An 18,382-nucleotide genomic window follows, 5' to 3' on the forward strand; every position below is an offset into this window, starting at 1 on the left:
AGCAGGCCAAGCAGCATCATAGGAGCAGAGCTGCTTGGCCTGCTGTGTTCATCCAGCCTTGCACCTTGTTGTCTCGGATTCTCCAGCATCTGCAGTTCCTACTATCTCCAAATCCTGGAGGTATATCTGTCTTCAGTCTCATTACTTTCTCCATTACCATTCGTTAAATTTACAGTCTATTCCTTCCATTGATTTATTTCTCATACCTTCGACTGCAAGAAAATTAAGCAAGCTGCTTACACACTTCCTGTTAAGAACATGAAGGTACATTTATTACTAAATGAGGCGAATGCATTGACACATTTAGATCTAGTGATCTGCTGCATTTGTTTGCAATGTATACATGTTCACTGAGGTGAAGATGAACAGTGATGGGCAACTGACATCTCCCTGCTATGCAGATATTAACAGCTCGTGTATCCTTTGGGCAGGCACCTCAGGCTCTATCTGCAACTAGGAACTTCCCTGGCAATGTAAATCAATCTTGATGGAAAGAAGAATATACAGAATTGATACAAGCCAAACTTCTGACATTAGGATGGAGAATACTGAATTGGTGGTAATTTATTCAGACAAATCTTGTATCTTCATCTGCTCACTTTTGGACGTGCTTCTGCTCCACAAAATGGGTTCCTGTTGGAATGACTGCAACATTGCTCTTGATTAATTTTTTTCTAAAACCTGCATCACCAAAACTGAAAATGTTTGCTGAATATGAAAACTGGTATTGAGGTACCAGTGAGATAGTAACTCATTTTCTCGATCACTTGAGCCTTATAAGACACTTGGCACACCACCTCTACTGTTGGAAGTCTGCTTCCTATAGGGTAGATTTGCAACCTTTGATAGCTGGTTGCACACAGCAAAGTGAGTTTTATTTGGAGTCAACCTTAACAGTTGCTAGGTCTATTGAAGAGGAGCCACCCTTACAAACTGAATTTGATCCCGTTCATTGACAGGTAGACATCAGAAAAGGTACAGCTGTTTCTGGTCCTAACTGCTTCCTGTATTCGTTGTCCCTCTTGCAACGTTACTGTAATTGATCCAGCCTTGAAGTGGACTCCATCTGGGATTAAAACCTCCAAGAGTCATTTAAGGCACAGTCAAGTAGTGTAATAAAAGAGTGACCACAGATGGGTTGAGTGACTTGGCTGATTTGACATCTTGCATGACTTTAGCTTCTCAGTCCTCTAACTTAAAAAAAGCAAGAGAGAAACCAAATGATTGGGCTCATTGAGTGGTTATCAGACAATGACTAGTTTGCAATAGTCTGGGCAGATGTGGCACTGAATTGGGTTTGTCCTTTCCTCCTTTACCATGTCTGTTCTCCAAATGCCTCCTTAACAATAAATAAAAAACAGCTGAAGCACTCAATTTAAGTTTTCTCTTTGTGCTGTCGAAGAGCCTGTAGGAAGACCTGCTTCACTTGGCCCATTGTGTCATGGTATAATTTCAGGTCTTCTTCTTTGGCTTTTAAAGTGCTTTGCAATGCTGTCTTTAAGGCTTCATTCTCATCCATCTGTATGGCAAGTCTGAAATAAAATTAAACACAGCTTTACATTCAGATTAAACCATCAACACAAATTGATAACTTGAGAATAACACAATTTCAGGGTTATACAGAAAGGAGGAGACTGGGGATAAATGGTTAAGGATATATACAGAAACAGGCTCTTCGACCCACCAAGCCTACACTGATATCTATTCCTTATTTAGACTGCTACTTCTTGCCCATGCGCGGTTTCTATGCCTCTGCTCGCCTCCCATTCATGTGTCAATCAGGATATGCCTTAAATGTTGCTAACGTGCCTGCTTCCACCACTTCCACTGGCAGTGTGTTCCAGGCACCCACCGCCCTCTGTATGAAAAATTTTCCCTCCACTTCTCCCCTAAAGTTTTCACCTCTCACCTTGAACCTGTGTCCTCTTGAAGTTGACCTTTCCACCCTGGGAAAAAGCTTCTGACTATCCACCCTACCTATGCCTCTCATAATTTTGTAGACCTCTATCAGGTCACCCCTCATCCTGCTTCTTTCCAGTGAAAACAATCCAGGTTTATCCAACCTCTCTTCATAACTAAACCCTCCAGACCAGGCAACATCCTGGTAAACCTCTGCACCCTCTCCAAAGCATCTACATCCTTCTGGTAGTGAGGCAACCAGAACTGTATGTAATATTTCAAATATGGCCTAACTAAAGTATATATAATGTATGATCAATTTTGGAATTCAGATTTCTTTCCAAAATAAAAAGGAAGGCAAATGAATTTTGGTTAGTCCTGTGAAGTTTTCTTTGTCAAAGAAAAGGTCAGGAAGTATTTTAGACAGTGACCTAAATACAGAATTTCTACTTTCATCCTTACCTGGTCTGGCCTACATGTGACTCCAGAACCACAGGAATGTGGTTGACTTTTAACTGCCCTCTGGACAATTAAGGATGGGAATAAATGCTAATCTAAGCAAAGATGCCCACAGCCCATGAATGAATTAAAAAATGTTTTCTTACTATTGAATTTATGACAGATAACACATTTGATCTTGACTTCAGAACTGATAGATCAAAGTTTCAGCTCAGAACAGTTTTTCTTCTAGCAGGAGAACCCTATTTTTCGATTCAGTTCAGGGGAAAAAAGTCATCTTCAGCAAAAGCAGTCTCTAGACTGTGAAGGTTCCAAACTGCGATAGCTTGGAAAAAGTCTTCAAGTTGTTAGAACTAAGTAAGTTTAGACCCCAGATATCTCAGATTAGACCATTGTGAAACGTTCATGACAGGACTCAAAGGAATTTTCAAACAAACGAATAGCCTCAGCAGTCCATGGGAAAAAAACTGGAAAGTGTCATCTAAGATTTAAAAAGCTGATATATCAAGTGTTATTCTCAAATAGCTGTACCATGGACATGATGGGCTGAATGACCTCCTTCTGTAAAGTAAGTGGCAGCCGTGTCTCAGTTGCAGCACCCTCACCTGAAGCATGAGGGTTCAAGACCCACTTCAGGAATTCACATAATTTAGGCTTTAGTGCAATACAGAAAGAGTGTTATGATTTAGATGAGATGTTAAAATCAAGGCCCCATTAAGTCACTCAGATGAGTGTGAATGATCCTAAGGCACTATTCAAAAAGGGGAAATATCCTTGTATCCTGGCTCATATTTATTCATCACACAACACTATCAAATTCAGAATATTTACTGTTTATCTAATTGTTGTTTGTGGGACCTTGCTGTGAGCTATCACATTTGTCTACAACAATGACTGTCTTGTACACTTCAAAAATACTTCGTTGCATGTGAAGCACTTTAAGCTCTTCCTCGTTCTCAATCTTGGAAAGTAACCAGGATTACTGCCAAAATCACACAGGCTGGAAACCCAACTTTGAAAGAATAAACAAATATAGCAGGGCCGTCAGCATCTGCAAGAAAAATGCTGGTTTATGTTTTTGGATGGCACTTTTCAATACCCTTTTGCTACTTTCCCATATTTCTACATTCTTATTTTAAATTTTTACCTTAGTCCGAAAGTCTGGGGCTGAAAACAATGGAACAAAAATAAAGGCATCATCACCACCACTGCAACAGCAGAAAACACATAGCCCTGTTATTGAAAGTTTCAATCAAGGTCATTAAACCCTAACTTCCTCCCTTTTATTTATCTGATCTTGGACCCTATTATAAAATGCTTCTTCTTTGTTCCACATTGTACTTCACTAAAATGGACGGCTCCTTTTCGGATTCATTTGGGTAACACGTGACTAAGGAACTATAGTACAATATTTGAATAAAGCTATTGTACATGCACATTATGTCTTTAAATTATATACAATTATAAATGTTTAAAAGTTCACCCAACTTTAAAATAAAGAAACCATAGTTTCTAGTGTGGGATGTACAACCAGCAGTACAAGAAGGCAGCTCACCATTACTTCCTCAAAGGCAGTTAAGTACGGGCAATAAATGCTAACCTTGCCAATAATACCCACGTCCCATTAAAAAAATGTACACAACAGGTCACAAGTCAAAGAACAGAGCTACAGGTTTCAGCGTTGAGCGCAGCTGTACAGGTGAGACAGCATGTTTCATTAACCTCTAAATAAGGGAATTGAAATGTTAAAGAATTGTTTCCACTCTCCATAGAGAGTCGACAATTTGAGTTTCTATTCTGCACTGTGAATTCCTTTTATTGAATTTTTGTACAAAGTGAAGGAAGCCTTTATTCATCTTTTATTCATCCACACTGAAGAGAAAAAGCATCTGTGCTTATACATGATGTATTCTATTTACAGTTCAGAACTTTAATACAAGAAGCTGCTGTAGCACGATATTCTTGTTCAAAAGGACCAAAGGATCTCATGTAAGACATTGCAGATCGTTAACAAACAACACATACAAATAAGCAACACAAGAAATCAGAATGTTACTTTATCAATTTTTAATGAGAGGTGGATGTTACTAGTGGGGCCAATATTTATTGTCCATCCCTAACTGCCCTCAAGAAGGTGCGGATAGCTGCCTTCTTCAACTGTTCCAGCCCATGGTATGTAGATGTAACCACAGTGCTGTTGCAAAGGGAGTTCCAGGATTTTGAGCCAGTAACAGGGAAGGAACAGTGATATTTCCAAGTTGGGATGGTTAGCAGCTATGAGGAGAATTTGCCATTGACAGTGTTCTCATTTGTCTGCTGCTATGTTCTTCTAGGTAATAGAGGTCACAGATTTGAAAGTGCTGTCGAAGGAGCCTTGGTGAGTTATAGCAGTGCACATCTTGTACACTGATGCTACTCTGCATTGGTACTGAAGGGATTGGGTGTTAAAGGTGATGGATGGGCTGCCAATCAAGAAGCTGCTTTTCCCTTTCTTGAGTTTTGCTAGAGCCTTACTCATCCAGGCAAGTGGAAAGTATTCTATCATAATCCCACCTTATGCCTGTAGGTGGTTAACAGGCTTTGGAGAGACATAAGGTGAGTTACTCGCCACAGAAGTCCTAGCTCTGACCTGCTCTTATAGCCACAGTAACCTCCTTAAACCATTGCACTCCATATGGTTTAGGTACATGCACAGATAGGAGGGGCATTCCACAATTTTGACCTAGTGACAGAGAAGGAACAACAATGTTGTTCCAAATCAGGACAGTGTGTGGTAGACAGAAGCCTCCCATAATCACCACACCCCTTTCCCAACCCAAGTAATATGACCATTCCTGGCAGGAACTCTCATTGGACATGGCTATATTCACATATCCTTACCACATTCAAATAAGTACACAACATACTCTCAACATAAGCACTGTTGGACAGATGTAATTAGGGACCAAACATCATGCTTTATATTTTCACATAGCTCAGTCTCGTGGATTTCCCCATAATCTGCAATTTCTTACTTGAGTGGTTTTGTGAAAAAAACTGGAATTATATAGGAATATACTGATGTAAAATTATTCTACCATATTTAAGTAGTTGCATTACGTTGTACCAGCACAAGGATATAGACCTCTCTAAAACAAAAACAGCTTACTGGGTATTCAGTTCTTCCACTTGAATATCCAAAGCTGAGGTCAACGGCCTTCCAGGAGGTAGGTCCCCACTGCCACACAAGCTCTGACATTGACGGCTGGAGCTGCTGGATGAAACTTCATTGAGGAAAACAGGATAGAGATGAGATTTAATTTAGCAATGGTCAGAGAAATAGGAAGTGAATTAGGTACGTGCAGGCTTTCAAAACCCATTTGATAACATCAGCTGCCTTTTATACACACCACCTGTCAACTTCTAAAGAACTTAACATTGGGCGTCTCTTATAAATGGTGGCAAATGCAATTCCACCAGTCTTGCTACCCTGGCTAATTTCACCTCTTCAGTAAAAACAGCTCAGGCTGAAGAAACTCAGTAGGTCTGTCAGCATCTTGATACAAGCATAACGGGCTTGTGCCTGATCTAAGCACGGCCATTCCACTGCTGACCACTAACCCAAGCAGACTGGCCCCATCCAACCTGAACACTGTGCGCCCCTGAAAGCCCTGGGTATTTCACCCTGATGTGCTCCCCTGTCCCAGGCACTGATTCATGTGGGGAAAACTTGATAGTGGAATGTTCCATTAGCAGAATAATATTCCTCACTCACATTTATTTTCTGGTTTCAACTGTTGCCTGTATTCTAACTCACAGCAAACACCATTCATCAATTGCCACTCTGCTCAGTGACTAGCAACACCTGAAATTTGAAATACACAGCATTTTCAAAGCCCTCCCTACCTCTAGCCATAGAACACTGAGATCTCTATGTCCCTCAAATTCTAACGTTTTCTGCATTCATGATCAATTTTCATCACTTCAACACTGATGGCTGTGCTTTCAATTGTTCAAGCCCCATGCTCTGGAATTCCATCTATAAATCTCTCCAGCACTCTCTCTCTCTTCCTTTGTCACTCTTCAAAATCCAACCAGTTCCTACACTTCTTTATCTGATTCAGTTTCAAACTTTTGTCTGTTCATATTGACGTGAACACTAACAGGATGTATTACTACTGTGGAAACGCAAGTTGTTGTTGACCTTGTGGGAAGACAGAATCAACATGATCATTACTTTTGTTGATATGGAATCAAAGTGAGGCTTGATTCTACTTTGGATTGGGAGACACTTCTGCTGCTCCAATTACAAATCTGAAGAAAACTCCCACTGCACTGCATCAATGCTAACTCTCAAATTCCTACATTACTTGTTCTAGGTTGGAGATCAGGCAAGCAACAGCCTGACAGTTATGCACACAGAATCATATCTTACACTCAATGTTCCACACACCATTCCCACCCCCAGGAATGTTTTGTTCCACCAGCAGGACACTGATATGAGGGAGTTGCCCTGACAGTCATCAACATTGACTGCGGACTGTATGAAGTGTCATGGCATCAGGTCATAAATGGGCAAGGAAACTTCCTGTTAATCAACACGTACTCAGCTAATGAATCAGTAATTCTCCATTTTGAACACCACTTGGAGGTATGAGGCAGTTTCCTCTACATTGTGCTGTGACAGTTCAGAGTGCTGAATCATCCCTAGTCAGAAAACATTGATACTTTCTGTAGGGGACGAGCAGAAAAGACCAGTTGAATACTTAAGCATAAGACTACAAATGCACTTACTTGCTTTATTTTTATTTGAAGGTTTGTCATGGGTCTTTCCTGCATCCAGTTTGGCTTTTCCAAGTTGTTGTTCCAAAGTCACAGACCACCGGCGCTGCTCTAGAAGCTTCTGTTCAGTTTCTAAAATCTTGTCATTGTTATCTTCTAACCTAAAGCATAGTCCATTTAGAAGGAGAGGTGACCTTATTAAAAACATTCAAGATTCTTAGGGGGCATTAATGTTAGATGCTGAGAGGTTGTTTACTCTTGTGGGAGAGTCTAGGACCACAGGGCATAATCACAGAGTAAGGGGTCGTCCTGTTTAGACAGAGGCCAGAAATGTCTTTTCTCAGAGAATTGTGAATTATTGGAATTCTTTACTAAAGAAGGGCTGTCAAGGCTGGATGATTAAGTATTTTCAAGGCCTAGACTGGCAGGTTTTTAATTAGTAAGGAAATTAAGCATTAATGAACAAAGGCAGGAAAATGGAGTTGAGGATTATCAGACCAGCCATGATCTCATTGAATGGTGGAGCAGACTTGATGGACTGACTACCCTTCATCTTATTGTCACTGGTGTTGTCATTAGGTCTTTTAAAGCTCAGCAGATCTCTCAAATTTAAATTGAAAAACTAATTATCTCACTAACTTTAAAAATTCCCTGAAAATATTAAACAATTCTCTTCAACTTAATTTGTGCCCTGATCTTACCTCTTCTGTAGTATGGTAACTAGCTCCATTAGTTTGTCCCTTTCTACTCCTGCGGCTTGGTAAAAGGCTTTATATTCTGTGCATTGTATCTGAAGAGTTTTCACATCAGTTCCATTCACGCTGTGGAGAAGAGAGATCATGTAAAGGATTCACAGCTTCATTACAGAATGCTGTAATTAGCAGGAGAGACTAGGATGCAATGGCAAAGCCTTAGAGTAAAGGGAAGACTCTTCAGAACAGAGATGAGGAGAAACGTCTTCAGCCAGAGAGTGGTGAATCTTTGGAATTCATTGCCACAGAAGGCTTTGGAGACCAGATCATTGAGTATATTTAGGACAGAGTTCAATAACTTCTTGATCATTAAGGGGAGAAGGCAGGAGAACAGGGTTGAAAAACTTATCAGCCATGACTGAATAGCAGAGCAGACCTGATGGGCCGAATGGTCTAATTTCTGCTTCTATATCTTATGGTCTTCTTGGTTTAAATTTATACGCTGTATGTTGAGGCGTTCAGGAGGCCATCCAGTTTCAGCATACAGCAGAGCATGATGGTCTTGTCCAGTACTTGCTCAATACTCCCCTGACAGCGTACGTAAACTCTCCTGTTGGTGCCCCACTTCTAATTTCAATAAATTTGAGGTAGTCCAAATCCCTCTTATAACCTAACTCGCATCAAGATCCATTCACTCTATGCTCTCTGAACTACATTAATTCCTGCTCCCGGCAATGTATCAATTTTAAAAATTGTTTCTCCTCACACTATGTCTGTAATTTCTTCCAGCCCTACAACCATCCAAGTCATTTGTGCTCTTCCAGCCACATTAAATGAGCACATTCTAAGTTGGGGTTGTGTTCCTAAAAACCTGATTGTTAAGTTTGGGTTTGGTGATTAAAAATAACTTTTTACTTCTCCTCTAGCCTTTAAGTTGAAATAAAGTACTTTAAATGGCTAAATTCATACACTGGCAAATGAAATAAATTAACATAAAACAATTCTAAAAATGTAAAAGCAAAATATGATATTCTAATTACAGTACCTCCAATAACAAAGCCTCAGAGTGGAAACAGGGAGACTGCTTCCTGGGTCTGTGCTGGACATTTTGCTCATCAGGCTCCACTTGCTGGGGCTGTCACTTGTTCCTGTGGCCACTGTAAAGTGGTGTTTTCTGGGAGGTCCAAAGATCCCTTCTTAGTGGCCAGTGCTGCTGTCTCTTTGGTCTGAAGGGGCAAATGCTCCTTTAGCTATGGGGATTGGCCTTCCTTCCCATGCCAACTAAGTGTTTGTTGTCACTGGGCTCTCACTGACATTTTTTTCTTGCTGTCAGTGATAGTTGCCAGGACTGCAGTGGATTGTGGTTCATGGCCAGAGCATGGCCAGGGGCAGTGTGCCAGAGCTGCTGGGTTCAGGTTGATGGGGCAGAGGGTGATGACCATTTTGGTTTGGATGGAGTTTGGAGTTTGGCATTGCTGCACTGCTGGCTGTGCGGAGCCCATGGTTCTGGCCTCTGCCTCAAGTGACTGATGCTTAGGGAGTCTACTGAGTTCAGTTGGGGCTGTCATTCCTCCAGAAATAGGGGAGATCTGGGTCTGCTGTGACCTCAACCATGGTTGATGCCCTGAGGCCCGCAGAGGATGGAAGCTATCAAGCTAGCTCATGGCCAGTTTGTTGAGGGTCTTGGTGCGGCTCCATCCCGTCTGATGGGCCGTAGGAGCTGTGAGTAGCTGATTGATGATGGCTACAGTGGCTGGGAGTAAGCAGTGGCATCAATGGGCCTGGTGGGTGGGGGCTTCTTGACAGTGGTGTAGCACTGAGTTAGGCCACAAGTCAGAAGGCTAGGAACAGCTTTAAGTCTGAGAAAGGGAGAGATTGAAGCACAAAAGCACCATTCGGGTTAGGTAATGTAAACATCAAAACTTACCTTGTGACATCAAACAAGATTTCTGATCCTAATGACTTTAAAGCAAAACAATGCTAAACAGAACAATGTTAAAAATTAACTCCCTATAGTTCCAATTTTAATCACACTAATATTAGCAGCCATGTCTTCAGCTGCTTAGACCCGAAGCTCTCAAAATTTCCTCCCTAAACTCTCCACCTCTCTATTTTTCTCCTCAATTTCAATGCATTGCTTTAAATCTATATTTTTGACCAACATTTTCCTTATTTGCTCTAACATGATACTGAGTGTCAAATTTATCCAGCAATCTTCCAGTGAAGCACAAGTGGACATTTTACTATGTTAAAAGGTACTATATAAATGCAAGTTGTTGCTGCCAATCATCCCCAGGGCCATTCAGTAAGAACACTGATTTCATCCAAATAGTATTGGATTATGGCAGTTCAACATTCAGTTTCATGTCCTCTGGGATTGTTTTGACTGGGCTGCATCTAGTTGGTAAGCGGAGGAAACTTCCAATCTATTAATCAGAGGTACTTCTTATAACATTTGTTCACAGGATGTAGGCCAGCATTTATTGAGCCTTAATGGTCTTCAAGAAGGTGGTGGTGAGTATCTTCTTGTAGTGTTGCAGTTGTTAGGAAGAAGGTTCACCCACAGCGCTGTTAAATACCCTTAGGTCAGTACAGTTAGAGGATTATGTTCCAACTAATTATATATTCAGTCCCCCAACAATATGAATCTGAGCTTTTTTCTCCCAGTTGTGTCCTGGAAGCAAAGGGTCATAGAGCTCAGTTAGAAGAACAATTAATGATTAAGGTTGTCCCAATGCACGGTAACTCAGGGCTGTCCTAGTGGGGTTGCGCACATCCCAAGAATGTAAAAGCACTATTCTACAGGCTGACACTCAATTTACAAGCAGAAACTGAAGCATGAGGATCCGTTACAGAAAGTCGTGCAATGCTGGTCTGAGGTAACTGACGAGCTCCAATGTGACTGCTGACTGGAATCGGCTGACTGGTCCATATTTAAGAACTCAGTGGCCAACCTAAATGAATATGCCATTACTGTCCCAGATTGCATCCGTAAGCGTGTAGAGAACTGTGTGCCAAAGTGAGCAGGACAGTGGCTCAGTGGTTAGCACTTCTGCCTCACAGATTCAATTCCGCCCTCAAGTGACTTTCTGTGTGGAGTTTGCACATTCTCCCTGTGTCTGTGTGGATTTCCTGTGTGTGCTCCTGTTTCCTCTCATACTCCAAAGATGTGCAGGCTAGGTGAATTGGTCATGCTAAATTGCTGTCCAGGGATGTGCAGGCTAGGTGGATTGATCATGCTAAATTGCCCATAGTGTCCAGGGATGTGCAGGCTAGGTGAATTAGCCATGGGAAATGCAGCGTTACAGGGATAGGGTGGGGGGATGTGGGCTACTCTTAGAAGGGTTGATATGGAGTCGATGGGCCAAATGGCTTGCTTCCACACCAGAGGAATTCTATGCTTCTAAATTAATCTGAGTGTTTCCCCAACTGGAAACCATGGATGAACTGGAAGATCCACTCCTACCTGTTCAAGTCTGGTGACCCTGACCTATATAGGAAATCTAGAATAAGCAGAGTTAACACTTTGGGTCCAGTGACTGTCTTTCAAAACAACTTTGAATTTGGGTCACTGGACCCCAAAAAATTAACTCAGCTTTCTCTCCACAGATCCTGCCAGACCTGCTGAAGTTTTCCAGCAATTTCTGTTTTTTACTTTTGATTTCCAGCATCCACAGTTCTTTCGTTTTGTTTTTATTTAAATTCAGAACCTTATTCAAAGCAGAAAGCACTCTATTCAATGCGAAGGATGAACTAACCTGGCGCATCTTCCAATAGCATTCCCTGAGAGGGGTCGTACTGTTGCACATTCAGTTAGGGTGTGCCCCATTTTAGACACTGTTCTGCTGAAATCAACATAATAAATGTAATAACTTCTGGGTAAGGTATGATTATCTCAAAGTTTACTGAAAAGATGAGTCACAGTGGATTTTCAATTTTATCAAGATTATCTCTTTACACACATACCAACAAGTTCAAGGACAAGCACGGGAATTCCTAGAAGCCTGGTACTCCACAAAGAAAGCCATCAACAAACACATAGAGCTCTACCCTATATATACTCCACTGCGAGGGGAAACTGGAAGTGAGGGAATCCAGCTCAACGGACTCCAGAGTTTAAATAATAGGCGGGAAAATAGTATGGCACTTCATTGGAGGCTGCACTGATGATGTTACCCGGCAGGCTAATGAAAATTCTGTGGAACAACGCACCAGCTCGGCAAGCGAATCAACCACAAGTTCAAGGACAGCTTCTTCCTCACTGTAATTAGTCTTCTAAACGGGCCTCTCAAATTTCAAATCTAATGTTGATCTTGCTTTTTGTATAACTTCTTTGCAGCCATAACCTTGTACTTGCTCTGTTCAATCACACTATGATCTTTGTATATTATGATCTTCCTCTACTGCATGCAAAACAAAAATTTTCACTGTACTTAGGTACATGTGACAACAATAAATCAAATCAAATCCAACCCTTTCTCCCTCTTTTACTCTAGCTCTCAACGTATATATTCATAATTGCATAAAGTTTCACTTACACAGAAGAAAGCAGCTGAAACACAAATCTCACTCAGCTACAAATAGTGTTGCTTTCACACCAGCCAATCCCTATTTCTTGGCTAACTAGGATTGGTCTCTGAACTGATTTATTTTCTCCTCCTCTACACTTGAAGCAGTTTTCTGCTGTGAGTAGCAGCAGTTAACCAGCCAAGACAAAACATTAGTTGAAACGGACTGTTAGCCAAGGCTACTATTTTGTCCTGGGCCCTACTAATGAGAGTCTAATTACTTGCCGCATTTCAATTGGCAAACATTTAAGACATTACGAGCAGGAGCAGAGAGAGGCTACCATAACCTTGACTCTCTGATCTGGGCAATCAACTGGGAGCACTGGAATGTACTCTTTAACATATAACTCCTAGTTTACTTTCAAAATTGGGGTATAGTTGGAGTCTGGTTTGCTGGCCTATGCTGTTGAGTGGTGGGACATGTTCCATTACTCCACTCCACCAACTTCTGATTATCAGCGATACAGATAACTCATTCTATAGAGAAATGACTCAGCAACTTTGGCATCCTGCTTAATTTCTACACAGCAGCTACCACCTGGAATCTTTAAATTGCAACAGTGAAAAATTACCTCGCCCAAACCTCAGACTAAAGAAACAGGTCACAAAGTACTGCAATAAATTAGAAATAAGATAAGGAAAAAGATGGTAAGTATAAATCTGGTAGTGGAGAAAGGGACAACTCACTGGTCACATATAAGAAAAAAATTGGAGAGATATGGTGAAAAAATGATGAGACAAGCAAGCCCTGGGGAAAGCAATGCAGCAGAAATCCAGAAAAACACTATAAAACATTCTTTCAATATCATAACAATAAGGAAAGAAAAAGCAGCCTGAGAAAACGTGCAAACAAGAAAGATGCAAAGTAAGTTTGAGACAAAGGCTGAATACAAAATGGTAAATATTCAGAATGATTATTCCTTCCAACTGTTCATAATGAGTTACTTGCGCTCAAAGGCTGAGGGGAGCCGACTGGACTTCAAAGAAAACAAATAAAAAGGAACAGATATTATTTATCTGAAGGTGTGGAGAGAGATTTGTGAAGCACTGGCATTTGTTACAAGGAAGTAATTGGTTACTGGGGAGACTTCAGAAGGTTGGAAACAGACGTGATGTTGATATTCTAGAAGTGTGCAGAAAAGCCAAATGCAACTTCAGACCAATTAGTTTAAATTAGGGGTTGATTATCTACATTGGCTGGATGGTTTTGTATAACATGTAAAATAATGAACTGAAATGTCAGGAGCAAACGCAAGTTTCAGAAATCTCAACGGCAAACAACATTTTATTTAACAGTAGTCAGCATGGAAAAGAGAAAGTTATTCCCTCATTAATCTCATTGACTCCTATGAGGCAGTGCAAACCAAGTAAATTGTGACAAGCCTGCTGAAGTGGTGTACCTTGACTAGGAAAAGACTTTTCACATAGTTCCTCATGAAACGCTACACCTCAACTCAAAGTTGAAGGAATTCGTAATGAACCCCAGATATGGATAAGAAACAGTCTGAGGAGTAGGAAGAAACAATTGCTTAGTTGAGGCATTTTATCAGAGTAAAACCAGTACATTTGTCTAATATTGCATCCTCTTTGTCCTCCTTTTGGTTTTCGAATACCCATCCAATTCGTAATAGAGACTTAACCTTAGATGTTTGAATACCTTGGCTCTACCACTTATTTGGAAACAATGTTGACTAACTTGAAACGACAGAGGCTGCCACCATTTCTTTTATTTGTTCAAAGGATGTGGGCATCACTGGAAGGCTCAGTATTGACAGCCCATCACTAAATGTTCTCGGGAAGGTGGTGCTGAGGGTTCTTTGTGACAACTGAACAGCTTCCCAGGCCTTTAGACAGGGTAGTTCAGAATCAAACATATTACTCCTTAATAAATTACACATAGTCTGGGCTAGATGGCCTTTACTCATTCCATGACTTTTTATTGACTTACTGAGCGGAAAGTGGTCTCCCTGTGAGTTCAGTATCGGCTGAAAGACAATTCTCGGTTGAATGTCCATTGGTATCGTCCAGCTGAGCTGAGGAAGGACAACACCTGGGGAGATTCACAGGCGTCTGATCACCTGAAAGCTTCTTCTCCTGATGTTGCTGTGAAATATAATTCAAAAAGGTGATCATAATCATTTTGTAGCAACAAGTGAGACGCAAAAATGTGATGCCTTCAAAATGATACAAGAAGATGGCAAAGAATCTATAGCTTGGCTTAATGTTTGAAACATAGAAAATCACTGCAGGAGTAGGCCATTTCGCCCCCTTCAGCCTGCACCACCACTCAACATGATCATGGCTGATCATGCAATTTCTGTATCCCACTCCCGCTTTCTCTCTATACCCCTTGATCCCTTTAGCTACAAGGGCCACATCCAGCTCCCTCTTGAATGTTTCTAACAAACTGGCCCCAACAGCTTTCTGTGGTTGAGAATTCCACAGGTTCGCAACTTCAAGTGAAAAAATTCTTCCTCATCTCAGTCCTGAATGGCTTACCCCTTATTCTTGAGGAAGGTAATAATCTGATCATTTCATCTTATCAATCTATTCTTCCTTGAAATTGCCTCAATTATTCCTGCACTACTTATGATTTGCTAAGAACAAATCCTAGATTGCTACTAGTCATTTAGTAGTAATGACTAGTAGCAATGGAAGCATCTCTCATCAATCTGGTGTCAGCAATAAAGCTTGATATTTTTCTCTTTGTGTACATAGAAAATATGAGCATCACTCACCTGACCAGCCCTGAGCAATGCCACACACTCATGCTTCCAGTGACAGATTTTGTTTTACCCCTACCTTTTGCTTTCTTCTTCAATATCTCAATTTAATTGCTCCATAAGATTTCTCTCTTTGACAAAGCTTCCAGTCACCTAAACTAATATCTCCTCTGTGTCGTAGTGTCAAATTTGTTTCTGCTTCTCCTTTAGTTGAATCAGTAACACAGACTAAAATCTGCATCCCACCAACACCTGTAGAAGTAACTCTTGCAAAACCAGGTGTGACATACTGAGAATGGTAGACCTAATAATGAAAACTTTGAAATAGAAGTAATCTAAATTTCCAGTGATGGGCCTTTGGCAGCTTATAATAAAAACAGGAAGTGCTCAACTGGTCTGGGTGTGTGTGTATGTGTCTGTCAATTGGCGGCGGCAGTGGGGGAGGGGAGGAGAGAGGAGAGAGAGAGTGAGAGAGAGAGAAAATAGGTCAATGCTACCAAACCTGCCACATTTCTCCTGAACTGGCTTTTTTTTATTACAGATTTCTGACAACCACAGTATTTTGCTTTCCTTTGGTATCTTCCTCCAACGTGGAATTATTTTTGGGAAGAAAGCTCGCTGATACACTTATTTGGAAACAAATGATCTTTGTAGTTTGTGTGGATGGCTCCCCATGCTTTTGTCATAATTTAAGGGGACCAGGTACATGTTTCTGTCAATTTCTGTCAGTTGATTCCATATTTTACAGAAAATGGTTAGTGTCATTTTTCCCTTCTATTCTGCAGTAGCTTCAATTCCAAATCTTTGACCAAGGGTGTAACATTGGTGTATCTCCCAAACTGATCTATTTAAAATGATGCAGCAATCTCTGGATATTGCTCTTGTGAAGCACTTTGGAATGATTTTCCATATTAAAGGCACTAGCTAAATTTGTGTTGTTATTACTGTTATTGCTATATGCCCATTAATTCTAGTCATTAGAGTAAAGGTGATAGATAGCTGCTTTAAGGCTAATTTAAAGCGGAACCGAGGGATTTGGTTAAAAGATTTACCAAGAGTTAGAGAGAAATTAGTAACACAACTTCTTTTTCAGGGAGCAATGTGTAAAGAATTTGGTAGCTGTCACAGCAGGGAATCGATAGGTAGCAGAGATTGTGAAAAAGTTTGCAATATAGCAAGTACAAGGGTACGACTCTTGTCGTAGGATTAGATGAAGAAGGGTTAAGAGGAGGATAGTTGGGAGAATAAATGCCAGCTGAATTTAATGGACTGTTTCTGGGCTGTAGACTTGCTGTAACTCAATGCTAAGAATCTCTTCTTCAGACAGTTCTGGGGAATACAGAACCACCTCTCACCCTCTCCAAATGCTATCCTGCCACCCCGATTTAACCTATCATTTTCTGTATGTTGGAGAGTCTCATTCAATATGCAAAGCAAGATTCCTGTGAAATTCTAATGCTAACTGTGAGTTCACCAATGTAAGGGTGACAAATTCTGGTGGTGCTGGAGTGGGAACATTATCATTAGTGCCTGGAGGTCATTGGAGAGTTCAGTGGAGGTCATCCTACATCAGGAGGCAGTGTCAGTGAATGGGACCTGGACCCTGACCCCACGCCTGGCTACTATTTCCATGGTGAGTCCAAAGAAAACTGATTTGGAGCTTCATGACAGAGAATAATCAACAAACTTTGGATAGAAAGGAGTTCATGAAGTCTGGGGCATAGAAGGGATTTTGGTCCATTTTCTAAATGAACACTGAATATAATCAGAGGTGTTTGAATTGAAAGCTCTCAAATCTAGAAGGTCTAAAATGTTGTTTCAAACCAGTCACAAAATGCTTCCATCTAAGATTTCAAACCTCAGAGATGGCATCATGTTGATCAAATCCATGCTGGATACCTTTAGTAACAGCTGTTTGATCTCTTCCTCAAGATCTTTCACTTTAGCTTCCCGCTCAGTCACCATCTGTTTTAATTCTCCAATCACAGAGATCTGCTTCAGGGTTTCACAGTTCTGCTGCTGGCTCAGAATTTGCTTAGTGTCCTTATTCTTTGACTCATGCTGACTTAAGCGGTCCATAATCTCCTGCATTTGTTTCTGCTGTTTCTGTAAAATAACCCATTGTATAAGCAAGTGTTAATGTTAAACTGCAAACATTTTCTTCTCTTTATCCATTACAACTATCATCAAAGTATCAATATTACCATTCTTGCCAGTCAGGAATAGTGAATGCACGGATGGGGATGAAGGGATGGGAGGGGGATGCAAATGATTCAGTCTTCATTCAATTACTCACTATTTTCACTCCTTTTTCAATTTAAGTAAACAATATTTCTTACCAGCAACGCACCAACCAGCTCATCATCATGCTTCCCTTTTTCGAGAAGGGTCACCACTTGACTCTTCAAGATCTTGAGCTCACTTGACAGAACTTTGTTCCTGGCTTTAGATCCATCGAATTTATTTTTGAGTTCCTCGTGGTCTTTTTTCAACCTCTCGTGGTCGCCAGTCATTTTCTAAGCAAATATACAATCATGCACAACTTGTATAAAACGGGACATTCTGTTAGATTACTACTGATATGACAGCTTTTACTGTTGGACAGTTGACCATCTTGAACTGATGGGGCTAATTCTGTCGTCATGTCTCACAGGTTGCTTGACCCTACAAGGATGTTCCAATATCCTGATGTGTTGACAATGTTTTATTCTTTCCTTCTTCCATGCCTCCTGCTTACTCATTCTAATAACAATCCAGCATTTATCAAGAAGATTTACCCTTCCCTTTTGACACTCTTGGTTCCTCAGTTCTGCATCTAATTCTTTCTCCATTGCTACGCTCTTCCTTTACTCACTGTGCTGAATTCAAATCATCAAGCTGCCCAATTAAAAAATGTTTGCAAATGGTTGCTTAGTGGTAGAGAACTTGAACGTTGCTGAAAGGATACCTGCTTTCAAAACTTTTTGTTTCCTATTCATCAGGATAAATGCAATAATGCCAAATTTAAATGATAACAACAATCTATAATACAGGAGAAAAGGGTGCTGGTAAGGCACAAGGTTTGAACATATTCCCTTCATTTTCCTTGCCCTTTTATTAATTATCCAGGAGCCTGGGGCTCTCTGTAGCTCCCATTACTTTCTCCATTCGCAATAGCCTTGGCCAATCAGAGTTGACTCACCAGCCAAACAGCACCCTTTATCCTGTGATAACAAGCTGTAGAGCTGGAGTGAACACAGCAGGCCAAGCAGCATCAGAGAAGCAGAAAAGCTGACGCTTC

At 40.8% G+C, this 18,382-nt stretch overlaps 1 protein-coding gene across 6 annotated transcripts in view; it reads right to left on the minus strand.

Annotated features, from left to right (window-relative positions):
- Nucleotides 1–250: 250 nt before the first annotated feature.
- Nucleotides 251–18,382, minus strand: part of ccdc13 (coiled-coil domain containing 13) — a 40,560-nt gene continuing 22,428 nt past the window's right edge. Inside the window, exons 8-15 of one of the 6 annotated variants that reach the window (XM_048618426.1) lie at nt 17,442–17,618; nt 17,002–17,208; nt 14,328–14,482; nt 11,570–11,653; nt 7,821–7,940; nt 7,132–7,280; nt 5,507–5,621; nt 251–1,532 (exon numbers count right to left, since the gene is read on the minus strand). In XM_048618426.1, coding sequence (XP_048474383.1) covers nt 1,376–1,532; nt 5,507–5,621; nt 7,132–7,280; nt 7,821–7,940; nt 11,570–11,653; nt 14,328–14,482; nt 17,002–17,208; nt 17,442–17,618 — 1,164 coding nt within the window. In that variant the 3' untranslated portion in view covers nt 251–1,375. Of the gene's footprint in view, nt 1,533–5,506; nt 5,622–7,131; nt 7,281–7,820; nt 7,941–11,569; nt 11,657–14,327; nt 14,483–17,001; nt 17,209–17,441; nt 17,619–18,382 lie in introns of all 6 variants that reach the window. The other 5 variants (XM_048618418.1, XM_048618430.1, XM_048618445.1 and 2 more) reach the window with 5 other exon arrangements.

This window comes from Rhincodon typus, chromosome 2, assembly GCF_021869965.1.
Source record: "Rhincodon typus isolate 14 chromosome 2, sRhiTyp1.1, whole genome shotgun sequence".
Taxonomy (NCBI): domain Eukaryota; kingdom Metazoa; phylum Chordata; class Chondrichthyes; order Orectolobiformes; family Rhincodontidae; genus Rhincodon; species Rhincodon typus.